We start from the raw sequence: 23,133 nt of genomic DNA on the forward strand, positions 1-23,133 counted from the left end.
TTTCACGTCGACATTTTTATTTCCGCCGCGACTGAAACTAGCCTATGTGTGATCTTTGCTAGAATTTTGAGTTTTCAGTCGTGATCGTGTTGAACGTCTGTGAATTTCAATTATCAATCCATCCATCCTGCAGGCGCTGATACGGATATATTGATTTCCGAATTTCAGCAAAAACCTGTCACGGCATCGCAACGACATGGATATAGATACGCATTGAAAGCGTGAACGACTGTATTTTTCTTTCATGTTCAGATCGGTCTCCTTGCACACAAATGGTTGCGAACACATTTGAAAATGGGAGCTGATCAAGGCAGAGGCTATATGCGGAGATATATTTTGTTCAATCAGTAGGTTCTCCTGCTCTTGAGGGTAAGTTGGATTATGAACTAGCTGAGTGGATGGTATTTATCGGTTGATATTTTCATTTTTACATCTTATTTGCAGCGCAGTACTAGCGAACTACCCGCCTCCCAGTTATTATACTTGTACCTGGACAGGTACAGTTATTCTCGGGATTAGTCGCCATCATGCCACAGGAGGGTTGTATTCCAAAATGAAAACCAGTCTGTTGAAGATTTCCGCCTTGAAACTCCTACTTGACTCATTTCGGTCATGGCCTACTGCACTGCGGAGTCACCCGAACATTGTCAATGTCGATTTACGGAAATTTTGCAATCACATAACTCACACTATTAAATTACGATGTATATATCAATTCCTCTACTCAACATGAGGGACGGGAATACAATGCGGGCATACACAATACATGCAATACATATATCCACCAGTTTACAATAGCTATACATCTGTGGATGATGGGAGATGTACGAAATTAAATTGCCAACGGCGGTTTAGAAACCTGGGCGACAACAAGCCGTAAATTATATGTTCTCCGATACAAGTGATAGGTTTTTGTAATATGTGTGATTATATACAGATTAGCGCGGTTCATGTTGTAGAAGGTTACAAGCGATAGGTTTTAAATCTTGCCGAGATGCCACAGGTTTATTAATGCTTCATTGCTAGGAATAAAACTATACGCTCAATGAGAGTTTTCATTGTTTGCAACTATACAGCTATATGCAATGATCAAGTCTACTAGATTCCAGATTCTAGTGCTACTCCTGATGACGACTTTATCGTATCAACAAGGTGCGAATCTACCTCTAATCCTAAAGTACTGTGCAACGGCTATATTCATGCTGGCGGAGTACTTAGTATTACGATGAGAGAGAGAGAGAGAGAGAGAGGCAGAGATTTATTTCGTCAGCCGATAAAGATAAATCGTCCACGTTTGCAGAACAGTACAATACAAAGAACGCTCAATAGGTGTCTCGTAATACCAGTGATAATGTGATCTCGTCAACCGAAACCGGAGTATAATTGGTTGTTCATACATCACATGAAGGGGTCAGAATTATAGTATATAGATATAGGAAGAGCAATGAGCATAGTATAATCAAATCTATATTAAGTGATAGTTCCGAAATTTAATGAAGCAAATTAAATGTAAATGAACGCTAACGAATGCTTTATGCGCTCTCCGTGGAAAAAATAAGAAAACCAATCAAAAGAGTTACTTGGTTTGTCCCGCGTGTGGGATTGCCAGTTTGCCACAGCGTATAATTTTACCTTATACCTGCCATGAATGTATTATCTGGAATATTTATTCACAGGGAAACGACCTGCTACTAAGGCTCCTCCGACGAAGGCTCCTCTTCCCGAGGAGGAGGAAGAAGAAATAGTCGAAGGTCAGCCCGTAGATTCAGATGGAATCACTGTTCCGGAGGAGGTAGAGTCCGAATTTCATACATGCAGACGGTTTCTGGACGACGGCTCCGTTGTAGAAAACAAATACGACCAATGTACCTCTTTTTGTTGCGGTAAGTTCGCTATGTTGATTGTACTGCGTAAGTGGGACTAAAAATTAAAATAATAATAATAACGCTTGCAGGGCATTCCTTGTGTTCTTTCAGTGGACCTCGGGTCAATAGAATTATTAAAATATGTCTTTCTATACATTTTAGAAGTAGCCTATATACACGAACAATAGTCAATTTTTTACGGTATTATGTGTAGTATTTCGATATGTTACTGTTTTTTCGAATAATATCCGTAATTTTTGATAATATTGATAATAATAGTGAATTTATTTGATCTTCTGTGATGGAAACGAGCCCATTTCAATATAACTGGCCTATAGTACCCTCTAATCCAGTGGTTCTCGACCTTTTTATCTTCGCGGACCCCTTTTAGAGCGTCACGGACACCCGCGGACCCCCAAAGTTCAAGCTCAAATTTAGCTCAATTATCGTGCAATCGTCATCTTTCTTGTGCCAATGATATCTTAAGGCTAGTGATAAACAGAAGCAAAATCACTTTTATTGAAAATAACTTCATACTATGTAGAAATTGGAATGACTTTTATTATTTCAAAGTGTATTTTGCAACTGCATTTATTGAAAGACGTGGCCGTGTCTTGTAAATCTGCGCCTTCGATTTGATATGAACGAGTCACACGAGTGCCGAAAATCCAGTTCTACAAATATAGTTGGAGGCGAATGTAATAATAACGCGTAACGCTTCCGACGACACATTTTGGTATGATCGCAACAAATATGGCACCAAAATTGACAAACAATTTTCTTAATGAACATAGAACGTAAAGCCTGGTGATTTCGATATAGCAGCTCATCTTGAAGTTTTATGTATATCACAGGAGAAGTGAATTTTTTAAACATTTCGAAGTCACCGTGATTGACCTTACTAATCCAACTTCTTATTTTTTAAACAATTCCCCCCAAAATATCTCCAAACATCAAAATATATGTATCGGAATTCAGTAGGCTATTGGTAATTCAGCAATTAAAATGAATTTGCAGAGTAGGACATATCATTTTAGACGGCCATTCTATTGATGTGAGTTTTGGAGTTTTACTGGTAATGAAGCAAAAACTGCCTCGTGATTTTCCTAATTAAAAAAAAATACAAATTAGGTTATCAACTATTTTGTAAATTTAGAGGCCTCGTGGACCCCCTTGAAAATGCTTCGCGGACCCCTGGTTGAGAACCACTGCTCTAATTTCATTATAATTGGTACTTTCAATGATATTTGAGAGCATTTTACTTGATTGCTTGATTAGGAGCCGGAGTCGGACTAGGGAACATTTTAACAAGCTCCGGCTCCAAAGGGTGTTACAATATGCCTGTGACTCCGACATCTGTGGCAACTAATATTGTGTTATTTATTTATTACTGTTTTATATATAATATATATATATAATACATATGTACAATAAAACAAATTTATTAATTTGTGATGTTTTCCAGGAGGTAAAATTTTACTGAAGCAGGAAAGTGTAAAATGCTGCGGTTCCGAGGAACTAGGGACACCATACAACGAGGAGTAAGCGTCGTGATTGAGATATAGAGTTCGCTTGCATTTCTCATGACGATCTGTATTCCCATAGCACTCTCAGCTGCTGCGAATGGTGGATGGGTCAAGGAAAAGCGTACCGCTCTGCCTTCCTGCGGGATCACAAGTAAGCGCATGCTTGTGATACCCAGGGCCGTAACTGCCGCACCCCAAACCCCCCAATTGGGGGGGCCGAGCTCGAAGGGGGCCCAAAATTATTTCGTGAATTAGCATAAATTATAGAGTATTTTTTGAAAATTTAAGCAACTTTATCAAAAATTTTTCGCGCTGCGCGCGATTTCAAGTTGCCAAGTATCTTGAATATTGGATAATCTTCCCACAAGAAAAAATACGCAAGATTTATAGAAATGGGACATATCAGCGCTGGCCATTACCTCGCCACGACGCACCAAGACATATAAAGTTTTAGGCCATGTAACACGCGACTGCAAAAAGTGTGCCAGAACGATCGGCAGCGAGAAAACCTTGGCCGAAAATTATGCTGACCGAAAACTTCGTTATATATACAAAATACATGTGGGTTTAATAGTCCATAGGCGTCTAAATGACTGGCACCTAAATGTTCCTGTCTTGGCAATCTGAACCTCACAAGACAAATACCACCCCACAGGGAAAAATTATATGCCATTGAAAAAATACCAATTTGAAATCGTTTGATCTTTTAGTTTAGTACGTTTGGGCGATTGTATATTTTTGATATAGCAGACAGGAGGTCACGAAATAACATCATGTAACGAAGTCATACCAATGGATCCACCTGCCCGAAGATGTTTAATTAATATTTACGGGCTCTACATTTTCCAAGACAACACCTGACTCAGCTCTACCGGTAAATCTGATTACGTGAGCAACTGAGCATAGAGGACAAGAAATTGATAGCAATATATATGCAATTCCCGATCTTATTGACCGATTTTATCATGAATTATCGAAAATTTTCGCGCTTGGCGCTGGCTTACTAAGCAGTCTGTAATTTCGTGAACAACTGTGGTGGCGACCTGGCGGGTCGGTTTGTCACCCTATGGGAGCCCAAGAATCCATTTTTTTGGGGCCTGACGAAGTGCTGTTTATTTCCTGCCAACGGGTATACAATACACCCGGAGATGTTTATTTATTATTGAGGGGTCCTACCCTTTCAAACACACCTCACTCTGCTCTACCGGTAAATTTGATTACGTGAGCAGAGAAAGGATAAAAATTGATAGCAATGTATATGCAATTCCCGATCATATTGCCCGATTCAGTCATGAATTATAGAAATTTTTCGCGCTTCGCGCGCTTAGGCGATAAAAACTGACTCACGAAACGGAGCCCCAACATAGATGATAAGCAACGGTAAACAACGGACAGTCAGAGTGGGGTCTGGGGGGCGAAGCCCCCCAGAAGTTAGGTTTATCACCCTATGGGGGGCCCAGGACCAACGTTTTGGGGGGGGGCTGACGAAGTGCTGTTACGGCCCTGGTGATACCCATGTTTGATGCTCGTATTTAAATTAATCCTGAAAACTAAAGAATTTTATCAATGGTCTTGTTCGTGAAACAAGTCGATAGACGTGATTAACCTCTGCTTCGTTGCAAAGCAGTTCTACGACGACTGAATTCAAATCGCTTTATCATAGAAATACAATAGAACAGCTTGTCGGCGTATATAACCCCTCAATTGAAACCTGTCCATCACGCTTTGCCCCCTCCCTGAAATTCAAAACACTATCGACGTTTATTGTTGAAAATGATGATTTTCATACTACTTGAGACATTGTGGAATTATATGATATTGGTTTACTGTACTTAGGGTTGCATAAAAAACAAATGGTTGTTCAAAACATGTTTTAAACAGTGTTGTAAACAAAGGCTCTTTAAAAATAATTGTGTTTTTTTAAGTTGTAAAATTATTCTATAAATGTGTAAATACTTTCGAAAAAACATGATGTATGTGCCTACGGACGATTACCACCCGATATAGCCGACCTATACGATGTGGGATGGTTGGAAACAGCAAAATAGTCGGTTCAACAACTATAGTACGTAGGTTGATATTTCGTCAAAGGAGCTATATTCACCCTATAATTTTAATTGTCAATGTCAATCCATTACGACATCACAATCTAATATTCGTGACGTCATGGCTTTAAAAAAAGCATGTTTTAAACAAGGGCCTTGTTTTAAATTGAATTTTTGTTTTAATTGCAACCCTAACTGTACTAGTTTTGGAATATTCTGAAACTTTGATAGCTAACCGTTAGTCTCAACGCATGAGTGAGAAAAACTCATTTTGAAAGAGTACACTGTACAGGTTTCTCGTGTACGTTAGAGTTAATGTTTTTGATATTCGGGGATATAAGTGATTTCAACTGACTTCTCTTGCGGTAGTACTACGGTACGATACTTCGATTGCTGTGTAAGCACGTCAATTGTAATATAGGCCTACTCTGCTATATGTGTGAATTTAACCGATACTATCAAGCGTGGGGAAGGATCAGCCACAGGTAGAACTGTACAGATTCAGAATTCATCATTTATGACATAACTAGCATGATCTACTCTTTATAACTCACTCTTTCATTATTTCCTAACGCGCAGGTATGGGTGTTGTGGTTCTCACTTGATAACGCATTCCTCACAGGGATGTTGCTATGGCGACGGCCCGCCAGAGCCATTTACTAAAAGAAGAGAGAAATGCTGTGGCTCCAATAGCGTAAGTTGACAGATGTGACATCACAGTCCTATCTCTGCGGCACGCAAGTGATACCATATGCAGGACTGACGCAGATTTCTTTATTTAGGTTAAACTACAGTCGTTTTTCGGCGACGCCGCGTGCTGCGGCACCACGGCCACTTTTGACAGGAGGCGACAGTCCTGTCCCTGCAATGACGGTCAAGTCTTGAACGTTCGAGCGTCGAAATCGGAATGTTGTAAAAGCGACTTCGGCGTTCAAGCTCCCTACATCAAAGGGACGCAATTTTGCTGCGAAGGCTCGGTGAGAATTCATTTTACGAGATAAATATGCGCGCGAATAAAAAAAGGATCATCTGCTGTAACATGGAGATTGGAGAATTACGAAATCTGTAGGTGTACATAAAATGTTAGACCCCTGCTTACATTACCGCACAACGTAAAATGCATCAGCGACGTATAAAAAACGACACATCGTTTGCAGGACCGCATAAAACAGTATGTCCCTAGATTTATTAGAACACCAGCATCAAGCTAGAAGAAAAGCCTGCCCTTGACTCATCTCGTGAAGCTTGATTCAGAACAGGCAAATGCCATAAATTGCCATTGGAAAACATTTATTGGATAATCCTGTCTGTGCGTAAAAATTATCGAGACGACAGCTTTCGTGTTGTCGGGAGAGGCCGTTCACACTTTTATTTGGGTGCCTTGCAGTCGAATTTTATCAAAATACGCCAGTCAAGTCTGTGCCACAGAAAGAGTTCGTGTACCATCTAAAATTAGTGCATTGAGCTTGAGCGCTCTCTTCGCCCCGATTTTTCGAAATTTCATACCGGTGACGTCATATTTTGCTGATACGATTGTTGATATACAATATATGTTCTTTCCCATCCCCTATTAGTTGCTGACGATTACCCTGACGAGTGTCAGCCAAAAATATTCGAATTATTTTCAATATGACTATATACTATTCAATTGTGCATCGGCATAAAGAATAGTATTTTGAAGTCAATTCCTTGAACTTTCCTTCGATCTTCAGGCGATTTGGTGTAACTAGATTTCGTGATCTTATTATGGGTAGACTAGCCATGGGCGGGGACGAAACGTTTCCAAAGTTTGGATTCTGAAGTTGGGCCCTTTTACTTCGTTTCCATGCTCGGCCGACGGTCGGCCGAAGGGCCATGACGCATGCGTTGTACATGTCGGCCGTGTTTCCATGACCAGGCGTAATCCGACCGTGACTTGGCCGAACTAGGTGGGCGAAGCGATCGCAACGACTTTTTTGGTTTACTTTATGTAATAATTTCATAATAATCACAAGATTGCGATAAATGACTCGGTAGGAATGAGCCGAGATGATTTGTAGCGGTCATTCAGTCGAACAACACGCTTTGACCTTGAACACGTAGGCCTAAATCCATCCAACATGTAAAATGGTCATGATGAACCAATTGCTTAAAACTAACAGAAGATAAAATAAAATGGAAAAAATATGAAAATTGGTGGGGGATATGGATATGGGATATCGTGGTCCAATAATTTCGAGCGCAGAATAGTAACTTGTCCAGTAGTCTACCGGTACTACTGTTTCGTCGTCATGATTCAGACATGAACTTCCAGTGTCCTGTTGATGATTTGCTTACAAGGGGAATGTGAATAAGTTCACCTAGTTTGTGGTCAAACGGTATAGTTTGTATGGTACCCATGCACCAGAACACAAACCCTCGAATTGTGGCAGCAGCGTATGTGATAAGATCGCTAAGATTTCGGTAGCCTACGGGTAATTCGCAGCAGTACCGGTACTAGTAAATTCCATTGCAATCGTAATTAAATTCCGGGTTTTTCAAGGCGTCCAAGATCCGTCCGGAGTGCAGCCATAGTTAATTTGATACGAAAAGTGTATTGTAAGTAGCGAATACCAATTCGCTAATCCAAGACACAGCGCAAGCATGGCCGAAGGGCTAAGCCGAAGGATTCACTCGATGGCCGACGAGTCGGCCGACGTGGGTGTGCAATCTGTAAATGCGCAACAAAATTCTCTCGTTCGTCGGCCGAATCTCTCGAAAATGGGCCCATCGGCCGTGCATGGAAACGCAGTATTTGTTGAAATGGCATGACGAATGGGTCATGCATGATCAGTTATATGAGGTCATTTGAAACAGTGGCGAGCATTTAATGAGATTATCTGGGCGAAATTCATGAGAACGGCGTGACTCGAACGATCTCGTTAAGATAACAAAAGGCTCGCGAGATCCTTAGTCCGACATATCAGAGCAAAATCGCCAATCGCTTTACGCGCCGTATTCTAAACGAAGAGAAGTCTATTATGATGCGATCGCGAAGCAATCTCGCCGCAGTGCTGCGACCGCTGACTCCTAGAGAATGGGGATTTTTGTAGGATATAATCGGTATAATTGGCGGCTCTATTATTTTAACCCGCCCAAGACACACATTGTACAATGAGCTACACAAGACACAATTCGACGAAATGAGTAGGTTATATTGGAGAAGATGGGTATCACATATTAGTACCTATATACCCAATGGGGGGTGTAAATTGTGGGTTTGTTATGAGAATGTATTTTGTATACTATAGATCACGAAGCAAATCGCTTGCCGTGTAGGTAGATAGAAGGTACCTGTACGGTACTGTATTATGCGACGTATTCGGTGCCGTGTAGAGAGGCCTTTAATGGGAATAGTAAACGAGATAAAGTGTACGCAACGAAGGGATTGCGGGAAAAGTCCATCGATTCAAATCCACTCGGAGATATAAAACAGGAATCCGCGGTTCGTTGCAATGTCAAAACCTAAACAAGCAAGACTCGATCGCTTTTTCCTTGCAGGGAGTCGAGATGCGCAGCCCACAGAAGCACCAGTTAGCCATATTCATTCTTTTGTAGAAGCGTCAGAGGCGGAAACTATCAGCTCCGCTATTCCAGAGCCCCAACAAGCATATGAAGCGGGTAGAACAAACGATCTTGGACTTATTCTTGACCACCATTCCCAGATTGACGATGCCGAGATATATAGACTTTTAACTTCGGATGGTCCGCGAAACGTACCACTTCTTGATACGATTAGGCAAAATCGTCGCAAGTTTCTGAAAGTGTGGCTTGAGGATGATAGGTTTTCACAATGGTTAGTCTATACGCAGCTCTCTGGTGGAGGAGGTTTGTGCAAGAACTGCGTTGTGATGCAAGCACGTCTAAATCCGGGATACCTCACAAATACTGCTTTTGTGCAAAAGCCGTGCATTAACTTCAAGAAATTTATTGAGAAGGCCACTGCCCATCGAGACGCTGCTTACCACAAAGATGCAACTGCAGCAGCGAAATGTTTTGTCGAAAGCATGGAACCTGGTCAGTACGCAGGCTTAGACGCTGGAGATACCTTGCAAGTGACAGAAAATATGAGCATAATGACTTCCATAGTTAAGACCGTGATGTTTTGTGCATCAAATAACATCGCTTTGGGTGGGCCCGGGCATTCCCAAGACAAAGGAAATTTTATGAACCTCCTTCAATTTCGCATCGACGCTGGGGACAAATCTTTGTCAAATCATTTTGATAAAATGTCGGAAAACATCAAGTACATGACTAGTCTAACTATACAAAATGAGATTCTCCGGATAGCCAGTACTATGATTGTTGAAGAGATCGTCGCTGAGGCTAACGAATCATTCGTGTCTGTGATAGCCGACGAGTCCTGCGATATTTCCGGAAAAGAACAGCTCGGCATTGTTTTGAGGTACGTGAAAGATAACAAAATGCACGAAAGTTTCATAGGGTTTGTGGAAATGGAATCCGTTTCGGAAGAAGTAATTGCAACAAGTATTTTATCCCACCTATCCACGATAGGACTGGACTTACAAAAACTGGTGGGGCTGGGATACGATGGCGCAACAACAATGACAGGTCACGTGAATGGTGTACAAAAACGTATTCATGATAAGTACCCTCGCGTAATCTTTACATCTCCCTGTTTAAACTCCTTGATAAATCACCAAAGTAAAGTTCCAATCATCAGAAACACCTGTGATATCATCATGGACACTATCCGTTTCTTCAGAGAGAGCCCTAAGAGGCGCGCAAGTTTGGGAATTGACATTCCCTTATTATGCGACACCAAGGGGTCCGAGATCCACAAGAGCATCGGAATCTTTAAGTCCATTTTTAAGTGTATCCTTGGCGCTCTTGGTTCTCTGATGAGTGACTCAAGCAGTCAGACCAGGGGAAAGGCATTCTCTTTGAAAACTGCTCTAGAGAAATCTGAGGTGGCTTATGCAGTTTGCTTGATTGGGAGATTTTCGGCTCTCACAGAACCATTAGTACGCAATCTTCAGGCTGCTGGAGTCAACTTGTCATCAGTGAAGAGCTTGATTACTTCTGTACAAACCGGCCTCGACTATGAGCGCAACGACCCGAACGTTTCACTGAGCGTATACGAAGAAGCATGCGGGGTACTCGGAGTACAGGAGCTGACAATGCCCAGAATAGTGGATGCACAGATTTGCCGTGCTGAATCGACTTGCCAGTATTTCCAACGTTTGGTATATGTCCCATACATCGACGGAATGCGCAATTCTCTCCGGGAACTATTCAATGACAACCCTTCATTTAATGCGTTGCTATCCATCCTTCCACCAAACAAACAAACCAATATAGATGAAATTGAGCATTTGTATCAATTGGATAACCTTGAAAGCGAAGTAATTCTATGGAGATCTTCTCTGACCTCTGAAGTCAGCCAGGAGAGTTTACTAGAGCTTCTACAGAGTGCGAAAGATTATCCAAGCGTGCGCAGTGCAATCCAGGTCATTCTGGCCTTGCCAACAACAGCAGTTGATGTTGAAAAGTCTTTTTCATCAAGGAAGAGGATCAATACCTGGCTACGCTCAACAATGATTTCCGATCGCATCTCAGATTTGTGTGGTCTTTATTGTCATCGCGAAAGGATCAGTGAGGAGTTGATCAATCGAGTTGTTCCGAATATGATGGCTGTTCTTGGGAGACGAATGGACTTTTCATCGTGATGCTGTTATTTTCTGATCATTTGTACTTTATATTCAAAGTTTGGCTACTGTGTGAATCTGTCCGAAAAGTCGATTTTACATTCTAGAATCTAGATAAGGCCAATTACTTTAAGTTATCTTCCTTTTGCTGCATAATGCGATGGCTTTTATTGATAACTTTCAGCCAGGGTTGTAATGACTCGAGTCATGACTCGATTCGAGTCACAATTTTATGATGACTCGACTTGACTCGATTCAATCTGTGTATTGACTCAACTAAGACTCGAGTCATTGCGCATGACTCGGACCAAGTCCTATTACTCGACACTCAGACGGCCAAGACCAACATTTCATTGTAATTTCGAAGAATAGTAAAGTCACCACACTATTGGGATCTCGTCTATTGGTACTGGCACTTGAAAATACGATCAGACACTGCTAAAAGGGTGGAAAAATAGTATATTATAAATGCGAACCATTCGATATCACCAAACAGAGTTATAAAAATGGGTTTAACAAGACTGTAACTGGAAACTGGGCAGTCAACACAATGACTTGGACTCGGACTCGAGTCATAATACCATGACTCGTACTCGACCCGCTGCTCGTTGACTTTGACTCGGACTTGAGTCGGTGGTCAATTGAAAATGACTCGACTTGACTCGAGTCAAAACTATAAAAGTGAGATTGACTTGTGACTCGGAGCCTTGTGACTTGTTTACAAGCCTGCTGGCAGCAGTCACGAATATCATTGTTTGCAACGCCTTTTTGTCGCATTTTGTCTTGTAAATTGAGGTATGAGCTATGGCTACTACGATTTTTTAAACGTGAACTTTGTTTCGATTATTCCACAGGTCGGTACAGTTGGTAAAGAGTTTTGCTGCGGCTCTGAAATCGGGACTAGGGCCTCGGACGTTTGCTGTGAAGGAGGTATCGTTGTAACGGTTCGACCGCCCGATAAAACAAAGACAAAATGCTGTGGCACAACGCCCTTCAATCCGAAAAAAGAAATGTGTTGCGAGGTGAGTCAACTCTCCAACTCGACTTGCATTGTAGCTCAGGATTTGGGTCATGGGCCGGATTCAGACCTTTCGATCCCTTGCGAACCGGGTCAGTCAATTAATACCAAAATGTTATCTCCATATCTCTGGCCTCGTTTGTCAGTCCGATGCTTCACTATTCAGCGTTACATTTAGGCATGTATCAAGGATCACCTTTGTGCTCGAATAATGAGCTTATGAATGAACAATAAATGAGCAATATAATGATTGATTGGCCGATCGAATACAGCGTATATAAACTACACTACTAAAACAGTGGTTCTACGGCTGATGTCTACGAGTCAAAGGCTGTAAGCAATGCGACCACATATAGCCTATTTGCTGTATTCTATTCTATGAACACTGTAACTTGCATACAACGATGTATCCTTGACGTTTTCGCACTGTGAATAACTATAGCTGGCTAGCTTTCGGTCCATTCCGGTGAACTATAATGTACTCACGAACTTTTCCTGTACTTGCAATTCTCTTTCAATTTCTTACTAATGGTGACTTGGGTGATGATGATGCAACATTGCAGCCAGACGGTAAAAATATGGTGTGAACAATGACATGTTCGGCATTTGCTGTGTTTTGAAGGATTATTTTCGCAAGCAATTTATATGGCAAATCTCAACTTATGTTTGACTGTGCTAGAGCTGAATAATACTAGCATTGCATCGTGGGCCGTATATGTTTGACATGCCTGATGTAAAGCCAGTAATATCCGCCTTAATATTATAATCAACACGTGGCGGAGTTGATACTACACACTAGCATACTACATATATAGAAGTTCCAATATCCGCGGACATTATAAATTATAAAGCCGTGTTACGCCAATGACAGGGGGTGGTTAAAGCCCATGTTCGGTTGAACACGGCCTGCTGTGGTGAAACCCCGTACAATCCCGTGAGACAGATTTGCTGCGAAGGAAGTGTTTGGAGTCGTGCAACGGACGGAACCGCTTGCTGCGCGCAGTTTGCGTACTTTCCGGAAAAACGTGAGCATTTAGAGATGATGAATCTTGAATCTGTATAAAGCGTATAAAAGTACTATTGCGAGCGTGTGCCGGCATGAGCGCAGCCAGGGTAGTTCATCTTGGCTCTTCCTAGCCAATGCCATGTGATCCTCGCTAGCGGGGTCTGACAAACGCCTGGACCGGAAATGGGCCGTGCTACAAGTCGGCGGATAAGGGATCATATTAAGAAATATAGGCGTGGCATAAATGGTCATGACATGGCCATAGTAGACGAATCACGAATGCCAAAACAACAATAACCGTCTATCAAAACAGCGAGTGCTACAATAGCGAGCCATTACAATGACAGGTCATTCAATAATCTGCAAGTCTTCGCGGAACACCAAATTTTCCCCGTGTCGTAAAAAAATTCCACCACAATACACATATAACTAAACATCTAATACATTACTATAGGTTGCTGGTGTGCAAAATGCCTCACTTGCTATTTTGAATGCTACTGCTAGCCCTATTTTGTTGCGTGATTGGGTTTGTGAAGTCACTATAGAACCCAATGCCAATTTTTGATGATGGGATTGCTCGCTCGCAAGTCGCAATCATTCCTTGACCTTAACTAAGGGTTACCATATTTCTGTGACCCAAATTCCGGACACTCTTTAGCGCTCACTAGTGGATTTAAAAATGAGTTATGAGCACATTGTCTGTCAATATGACGTCACACTAGCAAAGATTTGCTTATAGACTTGAAATGGTCACGATCCGGTTCTGGAGTATGTGGCTGTGTATTGTGTATCCGGAACCGAAACCACATTTGTTCAGCCCCTTCCTGCCATAATAAACAATGATTTTGGGCCCACCATAGGGTAATCGATGCAACTTCTGGGGGGGGGGGGCTTGCTATATGCATCCGGTCGGTAAATTATTTGAATGAATTTTGTCAAGAATATTGGTTCTTTCATATATTACTATATAGTTTCGTCCTCTCTCCTCCAACATGATCAGAGTTAGCGGTAGAGCTGGTGGAGAATGATGACTTCGAAAATACATTGAGCGTAATTGCACATCGTTAAGTCATGTTCATGTCACACCGAAAATATTGTTCATCAGCCTTATGACGGTGCGCACCACAGACCTTTATAAACACCCCACATCCAGTGGTTTCCAACCTTTTATGGTAGCGACTTTATCTCCAATTTAAAAATGTTCCGAGGCCCAGATCACAATTTGACGAGCTGATTACTAAAAGAGATAAACTATTTTGCCTAGACTTACTCACGGGTTATTTTGGAAGCTGATTACGCTCAACATCTTCGTGAACCCCAGAATAAAGGCAAACGACCCCCACGTTTGTAACCGCTATCTTTGAATAAGGCTTTTTAACGGCCTTAACCATGTCTATATACCGTTCTCCTATAATTGCAATTATAATTAGGCTTATTACAGTAAATGAAGGTTATTTTTATATATAATTTATTCCAGTTTTTGCGAGGGTGGTAGTCCCCCTATTAAAATCAATAAATGTGATAGTAAATCGCGCGCAGCGCGACGAAAAATATCATGTAGCATAATTATCCCCAAAATAATGTTGATATGTTGTCAAGCCTTCAAAATTCCGGACGTTTAGGCATATTTTATAAATTCCTCCCGGACGCAAGTTTGAACAGTGAAATTCCGGACGTATGGCAACCCTACCTTAACTGCCGTTTCCGCGACCCTGTATCCATTGCCCAGCATTTATCCGTATGTTCAAAACACATTACTCTATTTGAGTATTGTGCAATCAAAATATTCGATATGCGTTATCTCGTACCGCTGAGAAGTTGAGACGATAGATCACACGCAGTAACAATAGCTTTATTAGCTAATTGCTGTCTTCCTTACCAGAATCGTTCTGTCACAAGGGAGACGTGTATTTTTCGGCCGCGGTCAACGGTAACGCTGGGTGTGGAGACGAATTCTATTTCACTGACGAAGGAGACTTTTTGTGCTGCAAGTAACGAGATCATCACTAATATGCCGATTGAAACTTTACAACTACGCTTGCAGGCAGTGCGACTGTTCTGTTTCGTCCCCATCTCCGCTGGTAAACGCGCATAGCCCAAACAAATCAGAATTCCAAATTCCAATGCTTCAAACGCCAAACGAATATATAGCGTAATAATGCTCGTTAGAAATCACGCCCAATAATGCAAGTGGAATTTATACCCCGAAATAGCTGGGCTATTGATCCAAAAGAACTGTTACAAGTGCGCTTGGTGAAGTCGGCAAAGTAGGCATACCCACCGATTACGCACGAGTTCTGGACATTGGTGTCTAGCAAATATCGAAATTCGTCGAATTCGCCCAACTTTACATCACCTCTCCTAAACTTTTCAAACAGCTCCAAGCTATAGCAAATAGAATAAAATCCTAATAGAATGCAACGACAAGTACGAGGGTATCAGCAATTAGTCATCAATCAGTAATGAGCCTGCATCCGAAATGAGTTGAGAATTTTTATTCGCTTTACGGCCAACTCCAAGCGATCTGCGTTCATCTTAGCTGAATGTATCGTGTAAGCTTTGAAAATCTCTGCAAAGGCACCAATAATATGTCGCACTCAAAATAGATGCCATGCGTATTTCTGAAATTCTGACTGGTCATCTTTTCTTTTAGTGACAGGTTAGTTACCGCTCCGGGTAAGGACAGCTGTTGCGATCAAGAAGCTTACAACTCCGCCACTGAGATCTGCTGCGATGGAAATATATTTGACAAAGGGGAAGGCGATGTATGCTGCAGCAACGTGCCCTACTTTCCTCGGAACACCACTATTTGCTGCGACCTTGGCCCGAGCGGGCATTTTCACAGGCCCGCATGCTGCGGAGGGATAGGATATGACGCAGCGGCTGGCGGTGTGTGCTGCGTTGGAAACATTTATGAAGGATTCATGTAGGTATAACCAAGGGCTATTAACCATGCTCACATTAATTGCGAAGGCATTTCTGCAATCAACTTCCTTTTGTTAATCAAAGATGAGATGTAGATGAACAAGGCGAGATAGTACGGTTGTTATCTCCGCACTATATAAGCTAACAGACTACATATTGTATTCTGAAATACATATTATATTTATAGACCATGCAGACAGCAATGTAGCGTACATGGTGCATATCGATTTGACATGTTTTTATAGTAAGAAGGTGCAAGTTCACATCTGTCTGATATAGCTACTCAGTCGCTAACCACGTTTGAGCAATGAGACTGTATTGATTCCATTGTTATTTAGAAATACTATTTATTGATAATAATTGTAACTGAAGTGGTCCTGATGCGGTTCTTCACTCAATTGATTGTCATTATACTAGCGGTGCCGTCTATTTTTCTGGTGACAGTCTGATTGGATAGCGGAAACTTTCAAAATCTTAATTATTCTCAGGGCATATTAGCGCGACTTCATCCAACAAGATATTCTTTCGCAAACTCGCCATTCAAGAATGGCTTAATTAATGATTTTATCGATTTTTGGGATATTACAAGGCTGCGTGCAGTGGTGGCTTTTGGGGTGGGCGTGCGGGCGGTCGCCCCCCTGGTCAAAGCCCCCCTCTTTGGTTTAAGGATAATAGCGAATAAACATGGAAATCCGTGTACCAAGCAAGAACATGATTACGTACAGATGTGTCAATCATCATAAGTTACGGTTAGATACTTATAGCCCCCCCCCCGGTAAGTCTTGCCCGGGTACCCCCTTCCCCCCGTTCGTAGGGCCACCACTGCAAGGCTGGTCTTGGTCGCTGAATCCCGAGATGTTTGCAGTTTGGTGAATTGCCTGTGTTATATATATCTATTGCTAGCTTCGCTTTCAGTTCATTCGAAATTCGCGCTCTCTCAGCCTCAACCAAGTGTCTGTATTTTCCCGCGTGTTCTTCTCGCCATGCTGTCTCAAATTACGCTTCGTAACTACGGCGACATGCTCATCACAAACTCCGTGAGACACGCATCGCTGACTTAAGTAAACAAATATTAGGGCTCCAAAGCTTCTATAAATTACGGCATTCGCCGTAAACCTTTGTTTTGACATGTTCTTACACGTACATCACTGATAGGTGACGATTTACGCTAATCACGTGCACAGTGAGTGAACCGGAAAAGGCCGTACCGTACGTAGGCTATGCACTACACACATTACATATATATACTGGCTTCAATGTAAACGCATCGTATGGTTTTAGTCCGCGCATTTCCATTCAAATTAGCTTTGATTTTTTTACATTCTGAAGGTAAACAAACTTATCGCGGGCCGGTCAGAATCGCATCGCTGGCTGGATTTGGCCCGCCCGGGTCTATATTACACCATTCAGATTATTATTATTATATTCTTTATTCACAGTAAAACTGGTAGATACACACATAATCCGAGAAGCAACCTGCCCCCAAAGGAAAATTGCGAGATTGGAGTAAATTTTTAAAATTTCATTAATACATTCAAATTGTTATTCCTATGCAATACACGGAGAAGTCAGATTACAGAATTGCAGCAGATGAAGAATTGGCAAGGGTTACAGAGCAGAGGTAGAGATGATTGAAGATGAACAATCGAAATTACAGAAATTATGCTGTGATTCACAAGAGTAATTTTAGCCCAGTGGTGCATTCAAGGCCTTCCGAAGAATGTGCACAGTGCCCAATAATGTTATCTTTTGGATCATGTCGAATCGAACGTTACCCGGAATTTGTTGGATATGTCTCATGGGTTTTTTGCTCACGACCCCTGTAGCGCCAATGACTATCGGTACAATGTTTATTTTGCATCGCCACATTTTCTCACATTCCATTTTGGGGTCTGCGTATTTGGAGTGTTTTTCTGATTCTTTTTGCAGTATGTTGTGATCAGCTGGGACAGCCAGTTCAATGAATAAGCATTCTCTTTTCTGTTTTAGTTTGACGATTATATCCGGGCGGTTGCTTCTGATTTCGCGGTCAGTTATAACTGGTACATCCCACAGAATTTTTACTTGTTCGTTTTCTTTCACTGGTGCTGGGCTGTAATCGTACCAATTTTTTGTCGAAGTGGTGATGTTAAAATGTTTGCATAATTCAAGATGAATGTAGTGACCAATCCTGTTGTGTCTCCATGTGTATTCGGTAGCTGCAAGTGCACCACAGCCGGACATGAGATGTGCTACAGTTTCATTTTGGTTGTGGCACATTCTGCATTTGCCATCCGTGTTTTGCTTCAGAATTCTTTTGCGATAGTATTTTGTAGGAAGCGATTGGTCTTGTGCTGCGAAAATGAATCCTTCGCTTGCCGGTTTCAGGCCAGAGCTGGATAGCCAGGTCCATGAAAGCTCGTCTACATGGGGCTGTGAAGTTAACTTCTTGTGCTGTCCATGAAGAGGCATCGACTCCCATATCGTTTCTCTCATTTTGAGCGTTGCATTTTTGTACTGGACTCGTGCTGCTTTTGCTATTGTTGTGGGTTTAGCAACAGTGTTTTCTGCAGTGTACAGGTTAGCTGTTTCCATGTTGACTTCTCTGACGTACTTGTCGTGACGATAGCTCAGAGATTTTGTTTTGCGCTGTTTGTCTTCCTGTGCAATGAGTTTGCAGTAAATGTTATCGCTGTTGTTGATGTACTGTGACAAGCCGATGAATTCTGTTTTGAAAGTTTGTTCAATTTCTTGTAGTCCTCGACCACCTTTTTTTCTGGGGATGTACAGTCTTTGTGTATCAGATTTTGGGTGATGCATGTGGTGCATTGTTATTATTATTCACACAACAACAGTGGCGCTTATCGCCTGTGTGGGCCTTGTGCGCCACGACAATGCATTTAGTACAGTTCAGTATCTTTGCTTTCGGTCTTTTGCTCTTTTTCATGCTCGCGCACTCCCACACTTTCATACATTCATTCTTGCTTTCCTTGCGTTCACTTCGGGTCTCTGCTGCCGTCTTCGGAGCTCGGCTCACTCTGTCTCTGGGCTTTTTATCAATGCTTTTTATCAATGCACTGCGTTAGCAGCGGGATCGGCGATGAGGAGCCCAGATAAACCTCCGACACATAGAAACATGGTAGAGCCGAGACTCGAACCAGGAACCATTGGTGTCGTGAACACCATTCAGATCGCGGTATCAGAACATACTTGTTCCTTCCCGCATATTTCCGTTGATCTCTGGTCTTGCTTATACCTACACAATTTCGACAGCTGGCCGTCTTGTTGCGTGGATCAGGGATACGACGCTTCTACGGATACCTGTTGCGGGGCCACGGTCCATCCGAATCCACGTGGATCATATCTGACTGCCTGCTGTGGCGAAATCGATCCGAAGCCATACGATCTCATATCGCAGTTGTGTTGCGAGGGTATCGCGGTGCCGATTCCAACAGGTTTGCGTTAAATCAGCGGGATGATAAGCTGTATGTTGAGAATTGGACAACTAGAAAATTTTTAGCTTTTACAAATTAGATTAGAATTAGAATTATCGCTACACAGATTTTTTCCAAGCAATAATCTCAGATCTTATCTAATCAGACTTCGTCCTCATAAGCATGAGAATATCAAATGTGCCTGCGCCAAGTTTGGCTCGATTCGCATTTTACAGTTCCCCTGTAACATTTTCAGGATAACCCCAAATTAAATTGAAATTAAAATTGGAACATAGAAACCGTTCAAAATTGGATTATAAGTAGATTACCGGCATTTCGCGCTCATTAGTCTACTTAGAGGACTACAATTATGCAGTTGTCCAAGTCTTGTAAGAAGAGTGCTTTGTTACGCTTGGACCTACTCGTTCCTATGTAGGGCTGGGCAAAATCGAGTACCATCAGAAATTCGATTCTGAATCACGTATTATACTTCGAGTCGAGTCGAGTATTCGAGTATCACACATTATGACGTCATCACAGAATGTCGTATGTCAAAGTTCAAATATGTACCTTTTATGCCACAGCAAAGAATATAATGCCTTTTAGGCTGTTATCCACCGCAGCAAAGATGCTTTGATATTTTTTCGACCATACCGATTTCATTGCACTTCGTGACAAGGTTATGGGATGATTATGACTTCGAAAATGTGTTATTTCACGTAAGCTTTGTAGCATTTGTTTCGTATGCTTCAATGCAGCCAATCAGTGTTTTAAGCCTTCCACATTGGAAACTAGCATAAAAACTATAATTCTCGTTGATAAATTAACTTTCAGTGGCGAGGAGCTTGTAATTTCAGTACTCGAAAATATCGTCTTTTACTACTCGACTCGAATCATTAAAATTAATACTCGATTCAGATTCGAGTACTCGAATCATTGTGCACAGCCCTATTCCTATGTCAGATTTTATGTTCTTTTGTGTGTACTTCAGGGTTGTGACCAAGTTCCGAGTTGCAAATCAATCTCACTTTCATAGCTTTGACTCGAATCGAGTCATTTTCAATTCACCACCGTGTCAAGTCCAAGTCCAAGTCAGTAAGGTCGAGTCCGAGTCACAGTACCTGTTACAGGCCTGTCAACAGTAGGCATTATATTCTTTCTGGTGGCATAAAAGGTACATATTTGTACTTTGACATATTACATTCTTATATGACGTCATAATGAGGGATACTCGAATAATCGACTCGACTCGAAGCATAATACGGGATTCAGGATCAAATCACTCCGGTACTCGAATTCGTCCAGCCCTAATTACAACCCTCGTATACTTCACGGCAGTTGCATATAGAGATACCTTACCCTTCGTTTGTAGGCATGAACAGAAAGTACGCTGCATGCTGCGGCGACACAGGCGTGTATGACCCAAGGACACAGCTCTGCTGTAGCGGAGTCCCGCGAAACAAGGCCGACATTTACAACACCAAGTGCTGTGGAAGAGAAACGTACGACTCGTCCACGCATCTTTGCTGTGATGGAGAGGTAGATAAATAGGAAATACACCAAAAGGTGTTACACGAAAACAGAAGCTAACCCAGAATGATATCGCGGTTATAAATCCTACGTGTACGTGTATATACCCTACTACGTCCCTGAGTGCGAGCATTATTTGGATTAAAATGTTGTGTTCGATTTATACGGTGGTGTAAGTCTGAGGTAGGTTCTGCTGGTTTCGTGTACCTCGGGTGTATATTCACACCCGTATATCGCAGGTGGCGCACTGGTGTGAATGCACACCTTTTTCGCTAAGAGCGTAAATCTTGGTTTTCGACATATACCATCAGATCCTCACTGAAACCAAGTTTTACGCTGTTTACATGTTATATGTAAAGTAGCCTACAACGTAGAGAGAGAGAGTCTTTATTTTCATCCAACCAAAATCATGGCCTACTAAAACTGTTTTAGTAGGCCATGCCAAAATACATAATAAAAAAAACAGACGGCAAGGATGGTGGTACAGAAAATGTGCACGCACAGTATTCGGTGTCAGTTAGGAATGTTCGATACGACCGTGAAGATCAACTAGTCTGATCACACCCGCATCAAACAGGTACGCTTGACTCTATATAGGGTTACCATACGTCCTCTTTCAAACGGAATTTGTCCTCTTTTTTCAATAAATTGAAAGTGTCCTCGGAGTACGCCTAATTTATCCTCTCTTTTGCGGTAATTTGTCCTCTTTTTGGGGTAATTTGACGTCTTTTTCTAGAAAAAGTATTAAAATTCCATCAAAAACTCGACCTCGACGCAGCGAGCGTCGGAATTCCGTAAAAAAAACGTGTAACACGGAGTTCGAGTCGAAGTGATGACCATTTTTTAGTCAACGCATAGGTACTATTGGTCAAAAACTTTTCTAATTACTATTTTCTTTTCCGGTGATAGAGCTTTCAGAGTTTTTCAAAGGTGTCCTCTTTTTCGGTTCTCAAAATATGGTAACCCTACCACAACGACTAGTTTTATGGATCGTTTGCGTATGAACTAAATCGCCACAATTACTGTCCACGTGATCGTTCGTACTACATCTGCGTGTCTTCCTGTCTACTTCTGCGCTTCTTTCTTTCCAGAGCGGTAAAAAACCATTGATAGTAAAAAGCAACCGGTTCGGCGACAAGACAGCGTGCTGCGGCAACGTAGCCTTCGACACTGAGCAGCAATATTGCTGCGCCGGCGTGTTGACAAAAGCAAAAGCTGGCGTGACTGGATGCTGTGCTGGAAAGGCGTATGACCGGACCAAGACCATTTGTTGTAATGACAGACTTTTAAAGGTAAACATTCGGCCACTGTTTTGCATAACGGCAGAGATACAGCCTTCGACTATGCAATTCAGATGTATAGGCCTTCATTATTCTACATATTCATACTTGTAACATATATATTTCAAGTAACAATTTAATACCATATGTCATTGACCGCGGTGCAAAGGCCCCCAGGCGATAAGTGTCAAATCATTTTGAAAAACAAACAAAGAACAACAACTACAAATACTATATCGAGTTGCCTGTAAATTGCCTGGTCAGCAATATCTCGTAAGTGTGCAACGTGAAAGTCATGCACTAATTAATAATCGCCAGATAATATTCCATCCGAACAAGAAACACACAACGTACAGTGCGATACACAAGACACAATGCGATGTAATGAACAAATCTGGCATCTACATCGGTCTGGTGCCCGAATGTCACAGCTTGTCGATGTTAATCTTTCTTTGGCATGCAACAATGCAATGCAGTCCATATACTTCAGATTAGTTATTGGAACGTCTTCCAAGATTTGCAATGAGAATTTTAAAGTTTGAGTGACTGTAATATCCGATCGTTTCCAATTTCTGCTGCACTAAGTCAGTTTAAACTTTAATTTATAACAGATTGGAAGAAATGTGCCTTGGGAAAGTGCGAAATGCTGTGGCGGTCTTTGCATGTATGATGGTCCGCAGTACTGCTGTGAAAATCGCATTTACATGGGGAACGCCCGGAGCAAAAGAACTTGCGACAAATATTAGTTCATTCTTATGTTTTGAATAATCGTTCGAATAAACCGAGATAAATCGATAACATTTACACGCACTGCTTGTTATATGCTCTCTTGTTCGTG

The 23,133-nt window shown here is 41.8% G+C and overlaps 2 protein-coding genes and 1 long non-coding RNA gene across 4 annotated transcripts in view; 2 read left to right on the forward strand and 1 right to left on the reverse strand.

Moving 5' to 3' along the window:
- LOC145440510 (uncharacterized) overlaps positions 1-8,214 on the reverse strand; it is an 87,861-nt gene extending 79,647 nt beyond the window's left edge. The window contains exon 1 of the long non-coding RNA XR_013915549.1: positions 7,498-8,214. This is a non-coding gene — a long non-coding RNA (uncharacterized LOC145440510). The remainder of the gene's footprint in view (positions 1-7,497) is intronic.
- Positions 1-23,133, forward strand: part of LOC145440486 (uncharacterized) — a 243,284-nt gene that overhangs the window by 192,581 nt on the left and 27,570 nt on the right. The gene's annotated exons all lie outside the window — the stretch shown is intronic.
- LOC145440484 (uncharacterized) lies at positions 124-23,095 on the forward strand. Of its 2 annotated transcripts, none has more exons than XM_080318100.1 (15): positions 124-369; positions 445-1,152; positions 1,677-1,883; positions 3,331-3,406; positions 3,471-3,542; positions 6,016-6,130; positions 6,219-6,413; positions 11,978-12,145; positions 13,013-13,166; positions 15,030-15,138; positions 15,801-16,073; positions 19,325-19,506; positions 20,858-21,024; positions 22,107-22,307; positions 22,907-23,095. In XM_080318100.1, the coding sequence occupies exons 2-15, from the start codon at positions 1,086-1,088 to the stop codon at positions 23,039-23,041; spliced, it is 2,121 nt and encodes a 706-aa protein (XP_080174226.1). In that variant the 5' UTR covers positions 124-369; positions 445-1,085; the 3' UTR covers positions 23,042-23,095. The 2 variants fall into 2 exon arrangements, with proteins under 2 accessions (XP_080174226.1, XP_080174227.1); XM_080318101.1 differs by having other exon boundaries at positions 6,059-6,130.

Source organism: Botryllus schlosseri, chromosome 6 (assembly GCF_051294905.1).
Source record: "Botryllus schlosseri isolate E-star chromosome 6, Bs_hap1, whole genome shotgun sequence".
Lineage (NCBI taxonomy): Eukaryota > Metazoa > Chordata > Ascidiacea > Stolidobranchia > Styelidae > Botryllus > Botryllus schlosseri.